Below are 10763 nucleotides of genomic sequence, written 5' to 3'. Positions count from 1 at the left end.
ATGGGTAAGTCAAATAAGTTGAATGAATGTCTGTGTCCATCCACAGTTTAAATCTCATAGCAGAAGCAGTTTCATTCATACATGTAACCTCTCTCAATCGTTGTAGGTTCTAATCTTATGAATGGCGTAAGGACTTGAGTCTTGATGTGGCCAAATATCTCCGTTCTGTCTCGTCTGTTCAGCGCCACGATCAACCATCTCTACTGCCAAAGTGGAAGGACTGAGGATCTCTGTGGTGCGGTAGGATTGTGTGAGGTGACGGAAGGACGACGTGTCTGAGATGTCATCGTCGAAGAGGTCCTCCATGAGCTCCTTGCGGTTTCTGCGAGATGCTTTCAGCTCATCCTTCAGGTCAGAGACCAGATCTTTAACATCCCTCACTAATGTGGAGCGTATACCAAACAGGCAGAGCAGGAAAACCAGACCAGCACAGATGCCAGAGACAAAGTACAGAGCAACTCGTTCTGGGAGATCTGGAAGAGAGTCAGGCATGTGATGATCATGGTTCAAATTAAATTCCAAATGTGGTATAAAACTGCAAATTCACAGTTATCCATCAGCGCCAGCTGCACCAAATTATTCCTTAAAATACTATACTGGTGTTATTACACGTCAACCAATTTACTACAAATCACATCACTGTTTACAATTGACCAAATAATGCCTTACGTTTTTACATTATTAATGTACTTTTAACTTCCAAACCAGCCATTAAAGCTATGGTCTACGATTTGAAAGGTTTGAAAAAAGCATTCCCCCCCCCACACACACACACAGACACACACACACACCCTCTGTGCTCCTTAATCCCCCCCTCCGAGCTCGTATCGTTCTCCCCTCGGAGCCTCCCACCTCCCTCTTATTTTAAATAGTTCACCGAAATGTGTTTCTGAAAACATTTTATGCGAGAAATAAGCTATTTTAGACTGAATCAATGTCTGACTGAAATGAAGAAAAAACACCCATTAAAATAGAGAAACAATGGCCTGCTTTAGTAAATGCTCAGACATTATGCAAAGTATTTATGCAAATTCTGATTTACTGCACAAAAATCGGAGGGCTGACATTCATTGCAAACAAGTGGAAATATATTTTAGTATGTAGTAGTTTGTGCAGAAAGAGACAAAAGGAACACACTACAATACTCTGATTTGGAAAGCCAATTCTTCCACTGGGTCCGTATGAATCTTTTAGCACTAACACATGCTAAAACACTGGTATGGCCCTTTAAATACGATCTACAAGAATGGAAAGACTTGTACATGCAACCCTACAGCCTGAGGTCGACAGGCATCAGCGCACATACCCAATATTGTTTCAATGATCTCCAGAGAGTTGGTTAAGAGCACGTTTTGAGGCCTGTAGGTGGGGCCAGTGTACCATCCACCTGCAGGTGAGAGGGGTCTGGGCTCAGACGCCAGTCAAACTCTGCTGCATGCAATGATACCTATGAGTCTTTCAGTCATACTCTCACCATGTGTGTAGTCTGAGATCATGAAAGGATCCGTTGACCCCCGACCCACATCTTCCAGAAGATACCGAGGCACTAAATAGAAAAAGTAAAAGTAATTTTACATGTTGCAGTGAACCATGTCAACAGCTGGTAAGATCCTGTTTGTCACTAACCACAAGTGAAGGACACCCGCAGGTGTTTCCTGGTGCCAGGGAAGCAGGGGTCCCCAAAGGTATGAGTATCGGCCACCACTGAGCAGTTCGCTCTGCTGTGACACCTGCGTGACACCTTCCTCAGAGCCGAAGGTGACAAACACTCTGGAAGGAATACGTTAAGTTGAATGAATAACTGTAAAGACATCTGTTCATTATTGTACTGTTAGGCTCTGGTTTCAAATATCAACTGTAAATGAATAAGGCACCCAAATTATTCTCTATATAACTGATATTTGTGGCACTGTTTCGCCACTAGATGACACTTAAGCGGCCTGTTTCAGACCCATGTCGATGTGTGTGCCAGGTTCCTGGGGACAGTAAGGACTGCCATGCAGCAGGTGTCCAAACGTGGCCGAGTAGATCGCTAGGACGGTCTCGTTTTTACACATCAGCCTCAGGCGCTCATTTTCACACACCAGCCTCGTGCGGTGGTGCTCTGAAAATCAATGCAAAACACACAATTTACAATTTGGCAACAAGTAAGCTGATCTAGTTATGTGATTGTCCACATAAGTGTGCTGCACACCTGGTCTGCACTTGTAGGAGACTAGAAGGTACTTGCTGGTGAGAGGACAGGGGTCCTGTCCAAACACAGGGCTGAAAACAGGGATGTGACAGAACCGTCGATCCTGACACTCTGACAGCACTTTCTGCAAGGTCAGGGAAATGTGTTTTACTCAAACACGGACTGGTTTGACATTTGTCTCCCCTTGGATTCATATACTGTACCTCGATGGCAACTGGCGAGGTGCATTCTTTATCCTCCTCCACAGTCGTGTTTGTGTTTGCGGAGGGACATAAATGTTGAGTAGGAACACGTCGCCCATAGAAAGCTGAGAGGACGGCCACGGAGGTCCTCGAGGGACACTCGATGACAAGCGTGTCTCCTTCACAAGCATGTGCTGTGTGGTTCTTCAGGATGGTTTGAAGATAAACTGTAAGAAAACACAAGGTGGTACTAATTTCCCTTCATGAGAATATACAAGTGGAAAAAATTAAAAGTACTATAGTAATTAAAATAGAAGCTGATATCTAATATATCTAATATGTCGCTTTCATCTCATTTGAATATATATAAATAATGTCAGTAATAAAACAAGAGTTTCAGATTTGCTTTATTACTAACAAGGCTTTTATTTCCCCTTCTTAACAAAGCAGAACTGACTGGTGGACTCATCATTATTACTCCATCAATAGTGGGACTTATTAGATGCTTTTTTTTTTTTTTTTTTGTCCTTGCAGTTTGGTCCTGGTTGTTGACTGGGTGGCGTCCCAGTCACTGGGTGTAGCTCTCCAAGACAATGTTTGGACTATGACTGCACAAACAAACACACAAGACAACAGAGCAAAGCGAGTGAAGTCTCCCCTCCCATGTGTGTATCCCCGTACTGTGTGTGTGTGTGTGTGTGTGTGTGTGTGTGTGTGTGTGTGTGTGTGTGTGTGTGTGTGTGTGTGTGTGTGTGTGTGTGTGTGTGTGTGTGTGTGTGTGTGTGTGTGTGTGTGTAAAGCATCAGGGAGCAAATGAGAGGCAGTACCAGGCACTCTATGACAATGAACTATTATTAGGCCCCTCGGAGCCTGCAGTGACACGAAAAAATGGAAATCTCTGCCGAGGTCAGATAGTGAGATACACTGCAATGCTTACAATAGATTTGTAGAAACCTACCTTTGACTTTGTCCTAACATATTGTGACCATAATGTCATAAATTATATGTTATAGCCAGGAGTCAAATAAGTCATCTGTAGTTCATTTAATGCTTTGGGAGTATCTCTTCTGTAAAAAAGCATCTTCACCCTGATCCTGTGCTTTCAACCACCAGTTTAGAAAGCATGATGCAAAGATAAATGACTGTCTCTCAGAAGCTTCCTTTGCAGTTGCAGTTCACAGCTGAAAAACTACCACTCTGCACATTTTCGAAAAGACATCTATTGACATCAAAAACAGAACACTTACGAGAGAGATCGAGAGCCGAATGTGCGGTGCAAATCCTCAGAGCCAAAAGAAGAAGAACGAGTAGTAACTCCATGGCACTGTCATTGTGCATATTCTGCTTGCCGGCCCTCTGGGTTTTGTTGTGATGGGTTTTTGTGCTAGTGACTGCATGGGAGAGGACTGTCAGTAGGTCAATGATACCATTGTGCTAACAAGAAACAGCCAGCCCCCTTAGCAATAAAAGTAAATCACTGCAGTCGATATCTCAGCTCCAGTGTTGCTTGGTGTGAAGGATGTTCATTTAATATTTGTTTTAATGCAGCTTATTTTTTGAGTATTAAGGACATATTTTAACATGTTCTTTCAATGCTGCTAGTCTTTATGCTAAGCTAGGCTAAACACCTCCAACTTCATACTTGACACACAAACAAGAGTGGTATTAATCTTCTTGTCTAAAATGACTGTTTAATGGCAAAGTCAAGACTCATTCTCTTGGACTGGGTTGTCAACAGTGAGGGTCCTGTTTATAGAGATAAGGCACTTGTTTCCAGGAGGTCACTTCCAGCTGCTGTGTGTCCAGTAGAGATATATTATCTGTCTCCATGAGTCTTCCTATCTTTTTGTCTGTGGAATGGGAAGTGAAAGGTCATTAGCATGTTTTTTCCAGGAATACTCAGGAAATCTCCCCCGTTGAGTGTCCTCTCTGCGTTGCCAGAATCGCTTGGTTTCAGTTTACTATAAAAGCTGTGATTTAAATTTAAGTTCCTCTCTTGCTCAACCCTGCGTGTGACGGCTGTTGTCATACCGACCAAAAGCTGACACATAATACATGTGAAGTCATTCACAAACGCTGACTGTGACATTATCAGCCACTTGTGATGGCGATGAATCAAAATTAATATCTGAACAGTGCTACATTTATCACACAAGCCCCATTAAACACTCCCTCCGTAGCAGCGGCATGCACGTCAATAATGGAGGCTGAGAAGGCCACGTTTTAATCAGGTGACACTCCCATCTTGTACTCCTGTAAAATTCCATTCACCTCCCATAGGAAGTGTCAAGAGGGAGACTAATTATTCCTTAAAACAGGGGTGGTACCACTGTGTGGAAGGGAAGATTAGCTGCTGTCAGACATTTGGAGAATCTCAGGCCATAACCTCCCTGACTTTGTAGGTATTTAACAGCGAGAGGCGGATGCTTTTTTTTTTTAAACCACTTTCTCTGCCTCCTGTTTGGAATTTCAAATGGGTTTGTTTTTCATGGCACAGAGCCACGCAAAACAAAGTACATGGAGCACAGAGCCGCATATCTATTTCTTTTAAATTCCTAGTGATACATTGCATAATTCTGTCCGTGATGCTTAATTCTTTAGGGAAGTCTAAACCACAGCATGGGGATTTTTTCATAAAATGTCCCTCCCCCTATTTTCTGTAAGTAAGTAACATATTACAAGAAATGCAGACACTGGACTGAGCCCTTACTCTCAAACTATCTATGGACATGTGGGTCCTGAGGTAAAAGTTCACTGCTTTATTCATTAATTTGTATTGTTATTCATTTCTAATTACTAATCATAAAATGATTATATGGAAAAAAATATTAAATGCCTTTAACTCTAAAGCACAAGGATTTTTAAAAATGCTTTCACACCTTTCCTGTCTTTGGTTTTATATGCCCAAAACACTGAGGGGATTCCCTTCACCATGATGCATTACTCAAAATAACCCTGACATGTCCAGTCTTTATTTGGAAGAAAAACCCCAACTTGACCTTTTCCATGGGTACAAATAGTAGAAAACATTATATACACTATACTCACCATTGGAAGGAATATTCACACCCTTCTGAAAGTAAAATAAAAATCATCCACACATATTTATATACTCTTCTTTTGAAAGGAAATAAAGCCAGTTACACATTCTTACATGTATTACTTATTATTACAGTTATTTTCATCATAAGAATAAATGCACACCAAGAAAAACCTGAAATAAACATTGTATTATTCAGTCATAGATGTGAGACTCTACTTTACACACAGTTGCTTTATTTCAGGTACAGTCTTCCTGTGAAAAGTGTTCCTCGTCTATTATTCCCTCCATGTCTCACAGTGTTGGAATGCGAGTGGAGCCACATGAATGGTCTCAATTTGTGTGTTTTGACTCACATGCTGTTATCATTTCCTGTGTATTGCAATATGCAGAGGTACCTATTTTAAGCTCATAGATTTTGGCTTTAGGTATATAAGAGTGAGTGCCCCACCCATTTCTCTGGGTCCTCCCTCGCCCTCGCCCCTGACTAGTGAAGTATTTTCAGAGCGATAGCCTCCAAGGATCCCTCAGACAAAACACAACCAGCCAGGAGGTGTTGAGCTCTCTCCTGACGTCCGCAGAGACACTCGAAGCCAGAGCAGCTCGTTCAAGGTCACAGTTATCAGTTTTCTCTCTCTCCGGCTCTGTTGGTGGATATCTGGGGAGCTTTAACTGAACTTAAAAAAAGGGGGTGAAAAGTGAATTCAACTCTTTTTTCGGGACAACATGGCACTCCGGCAGAACTCTGACAAGGAGCCGAGCATCGAGTTGTTCATTAAGGTCAGTTTCTTTTCAATTTCACGAAATATTTGAAGGGAGAAATTGGCTGTAACATGTGAGGCTATAACACCTGAATTCACTGTCAAAAGAACGTATTTTGTATAATTCAATTCCACATTAAATGTATCTTAATTGACCTGGTTTAGAGGACACATTTAGGGGAAAAGATAAAGACAAACATCACTTGCTGCTCGCTTATCATCAGTAATGTAAAAGGGAAGATATCCACAGTATGTCATGATCAATCAGAGGTGAACTCTCATTCTGATGGGTGGCATTTGAAGGTACCATTGCTACAGTTTGCTGAAGTGTTATACTTGCCGAGGGTCACAGCACGTTTTTTATCAGTGAACTCTGGCCACAGACAGACCGTCCATCTTATCATCACGTACCCAGACGGAGCTGAGAGCTTACAGAGTGGCTGGCCCCAGCCTCAACCAGTCACGCCCACTTTACTTACGCACGCATTCAGATATAGTCCTCAATATCAAGAAGTCACGTAAACAAAGTCAGTTTTTCCTCATTTCTCAACAGACGTGGTTGTGTAATAGCCAAATATGTACATACACCAGGATCTCTTCAATCTCTTCGTATATCTGTGCCCAAAGTGTTTTTGTTCGTGGCATCTTCTGATATTTTAACAAGGTCAAAAACAATTCAAAACAGTTTATTATTTCTCTTTGTAAAAGAAACATTCAATCTCTTGTATTAATATATTTTTTTAAAAAGTCACTTTCTTGCTAAGAGTTAGATTAGAAGGCCAATACGACTCTCACATCTGTGTGGTAAATACAAAGTTACTGCCAGTAAACACTTGGGGGAACCGAAAGCCTCTGCCCTAACCAACATTAAGTTATGTTTCCCATTTAAAAATGACAAATTGTGGATTGACTTTGTCATCCAGAGGGAGGAGAGCAAATGTTAGCGTCTGACTATTGTTTTCCTGCTTTTCCCAGCGTGGAGGAAACTGCCCAGACACGCCTTTTACATCCAAAAACTCTTGTTTCTCTGCAGACGAGAGGAGAAGAGACATTGTGATTGCTTCCTCGGCTAAAACAGGTCCTAACACTAGACATCACGTTTCTGTGTTTTTCAGGCTGGACATGACGGCGAGAACGTGGGGAACTGCCCCTTCTGTCAGAGGCTCTTTATGGTTTTATGGCTGAAAGGAGTCAAGTTTACAGTGACCACTGTTGACATGAGGAAGTAAGCACCCCTCCTCTGGCAAAAACACTTCCTGACCATCTGGTCATGGGGACTTTCACACACAACTCTATTAAGAAGAACATGAAAGAGAAATTGAAAGTAACTCACTTATCAATAGGTGTTTTGCTCACAGAGGTAGGAGGGAGGGGCCCGTAAGGCCGATGTACAAAGAGCTCTGTGTCGCTGCCAAACAAACACCTTCTTTAATTGAAGCTTTATGGTGTGAATTTCTCAGTCATTTCCCGGTGAGCAAATAAGATCAGGAAACTTTGAAAAGGATGCTGATAATTGAATGATTCAGAACACACACACAACGGGCCTTTCAAGCAGCTGGCCACTCCCAGCGCTGTGTGCTTTAAACCAACAGCCGTTGTTGAAATCATTAATCCAGAGCGCCACATTTGGTTCTGACAGCCCTCGATAACCAACACACTCTCAGTTTTGACGTGCTTGATAATAGTCTGATTGAATGAACTGTATGAATACATCTATAACTCAGGTTTCTCCCATCCCTCCCCCTCCTCCCTCCAGGAAGCCGGCTGAGCTCAAAGACCTGGCCCCCGGGACCAACCCTCCTTTCCTTCTCTACAACGGCACCCTCAAAACGGACTTCATCAAAATCGAGGAGTTTCTTGAACAAACAGTGGCCCCTCCCAGGTATTGTTGCACTTAATCATTACACAAATATTAATGAGGTGACCTGACTTATTCACATGAAACAGGTTTACTCCCAGGCTTCTCCTTTTCCCTCTCCCTCGCAGGTATCCTCACCTCACTCCGCTAAACAAAGAGTCCTTTGACGTGGGTGCTGACATTTTTGCAAAGTTCTCTGCTTTCATCAAGAACAGTCCCAATAATGCTTGTAAGTCGGACCCTGTTGTGATTCATTGAATGTGAAACCGCTTATAACGCTTTCACTTGTTCACCCTTGTATGGACGTGAGACAAAATGCTTAGAATAAATTGATTTTTAATGTGTTATCACAGGACAAATTGGTGGTTGAATGTAACTTACAACAAAAGTACAATTCGGAGGTAATATTATTTCCATTTAATGCTAATTTATAGCTCCACTCCACTACATTTCAGAGAGAAATATTATAATTTTTACTCTGCTGTTATAGTTACAATTAATATTAGATATTTTATTCACAAGATATTTGATGAACTGAGCACCCTCTTAAATATGATATTCTCTACGTCCAACAGTACATTAAGTAATTAAAATTAGTTTGACCTGATCAACTACAACATTTAATACATACTTGCTAATATATCAGTGATATGTATCCAATATAGTAATAGACACACCCTTTCTGTGTTATTCTGTATAATGAGTACTTTTATTTTCTGTGCTTTATATTAAATAAACATTTGAATACAGTACTTGTATTTCTAACAAAGTAAATGTACACTGTGGAATTTATATTTTTACTGAGAGTAGGTTTTCCACCACTGATCAAAAGTAAACCTTCATTGTACAGAAAAATGGCTCCTTATATTATTATTACATTTTGGATTATTATTTGTAATACATTAATGTGTGCACATCATTTTATGTTGTAGCTCGTTGAAGTGAAGCTGATTTTCATTTACTTTCTGTTTGATTGGATTAACCCATTGCAATCCATCGCATTTGATAAAGTTAGCCTATTTTTTGTATATAATATGTTAATCTACAAATAAACAACAGATGTTAAATAAATTGAGTGAAGTAAAAAGGTCCCTCAGAAATGTGGTGGAATAAATGTCTAAAGTGACATAACAAGGAAGCAGCAGTACCTCAAAATTGTACTTAAAAACAATGACTGAGTAAAAGTACGTACAGTTTATTTAGATTTGACTCTACCACACACAATTTCAGAAACACAACAAATCTCTGCTTTCTTACCGTCTAGTCCACGAGAAAAACCTGCTGCGGGAGTTTAAGCGCCTGGACATCTACCTGAACTCGCCCCTCCCCGAGGAGATCGACCACAACTCCAGAGAAACCCCAACCATCTCCAAGAGGAAGTTCCTGGATGGCGACCGCCTCACCTTGGCTGACTGCAACCTGCTGCCCAAACTGCACGTCATCAGGGTGAGACAGTGTGTCCGTTTTCATTTTGGGTTCATCTCTGGCATAGTGAAGGTTTGTTTTTGTTTGCCCCTTGGAAGGCAGTGGTGGAAAGTAACTAAGTACTCTTACAATTCTTACTTGATACGTTTTTCCTCCCATTTTAAACAAAACAATTGTCCATTTGGAGCACCTATACGTTACATTTCTATATATTGTAAATAGTTTCACCGCATAAATAACTGTTCAAGGCCCAAAGCGGTTAAGATTCTCAAATACATTATATCAGCAATGTGTGCATCAGAATCTCAGATTCATCTTGCCTTTAGGTTGGAAACAGCCATAAATAAACAACTTGATGGTATAAAGTACTTCAAACTAGCTCCACCTCAACCTCCTACAACAATAAAACAAAGCTTACACATTGATGAATCAGCATTAGTAATATACTTATGTAATTTAGAACAATATATCAGTCACAAAGGCCAGTTTTCTGTATAATGAATTTTACTTTTGATACTTTATGTACATTTTGGTGATAATGCTTACACAATTAACATTTTTAGAATTTACTTGAGTATTTCTTATCATTTGCATTTAATCCATCGTGTTGAAGATATATAATCCGAGTACACTTTATCTTTATGTACCCAGTGTGCTCTATGATCTTCATTTCCCTTTATTTCAGATTGCTGCCAAGAAGTACTGCGACTTTGACATCCCCACAGAGTTCTCAGGTGTGTGGCGATACCTTCAAAATGCCTACGAGAGAGAGGAGTTCAAACAGACGTGTCCAGCCGATATCGAAATCGAGAAAACTTACTTCAGCGTGGCCAACAAGAGGAACTAAAACAAATTGTGTTGTCTGTAATTAACTTCTGTTGTCAGTCAGTGTAACCATGCATGTAAAGATTTTGAGCTGTAGAGGGCGCTGCAGCCTACAAGAATCAGCAATGAATCAGACACTGTTCCACCTTAAAAACCTTCACCTTTTGTTTATGAGGACATGCTGAAAAGTTGTATTGGTTATATACTGTTTATCCATAGTCGCTGAGAGATAGATGGTATCTTAATGCTACGTTGAAAAGGCCAAATGTGCAATTGATGTTTTTGTTCATAGTGTAAATAGATATCTTCCCACCCTTTTTATGATCAGAACACCCTTATTGTGTGTTAGTGTGAGCAGCAGCTGCAGAAATAGTTCATTTTTATACAAATCATGAAATCGCTTATGTATCTGATATGATCGTCTCACTTTCACACTAATAAAAAATATTGAATTAATTTGTCATCATCTTGATTTTTG

General features: G+C 40.6%; 2 protein-coding genes across 3 annotated transcripts; one reads left to right on the top strand and one right to left on the bottom strand.

Annotated features, from left to right (window-relative positions):
* Positions 1 to 5: 5 nt before the first annotated feature.
* LOC311013687 (protein eva-1 homolog C) lies at positions 6 to 3776 on the bottom strand. 2 transcript variants are annotated; one of them, XM_084009830.1, is made up of 8 exons: positions 3624 to 3776; positions 2398 to 2603; positions 2195 to 2318; positions 1952 to 2104; positions 1627 to 1770; positions 1475 to 1546; positions 1307 to 1387; positions 6 to 473 (listed from the first exon to the last, which is right to left on the bottom strand). In XM_084009830.1, exons 1-8 carry the CDS (start codon positions 3712 to 3714, stop codon positions 94 to 96), a joined length of 1251 nt encoding a protein of 416 aa, XP_083865956.1. In that variant the 5' UTR covers positions 3715 to 3776; the 3' UTR covers positions 6 to 93. The 2 variants fall into 2 exon arrangements, with proteins under 2 accessions (XP_083865956.1, XP_083865957.1); XM_084009831.1 differs by lacking the exon at positions 1307 to 1387.
* Positions 3777 to 5936: 2160 nt separating this feature from the next.
* On the top strand, positions 5937 to 10741 carry clic2 (chloride intracellular channel 2). The gene is made up of 6 exons (XM_084009794.1): positions 5937 to 6196; positions 7293 to 7402; positions 7934 to 8059; positions 8164 to 8264; positions 9300 to 9481; positions 10146 to 10741. Exons 1-6 carry the CDS (start codon positions 6143 to 6145, stop codon positions 10305 to 10307), a joined length of 735 nt encoding a protein of 244 aa, XP_083865920.1. The 5' UTR covers positions 5937 to 6142; the 3' UTR covers positions 10308 to 10741.
* Positions 10742 to 10763: the final 22 nt, after the last annotated feature.

Source organism: Eutrigla gurnardus (assembly GCF_963514095.1).
Source record: "Eutrigla gurnardus genome assembly, chromosome: 5".
NCBI classification, from domain to species: domain Eukaryota; kingdom Metazoa; phylum Chordata; class Actinopteri; order Perciformes; family Triglidae; genus Eutrigla; species Eutrigla gurnardus.
The sequence above is the reverse complement of the archived record's forward strand: the minus strand, read 5'-3'. Positions and strand labels throughout refer to the sequence as shown.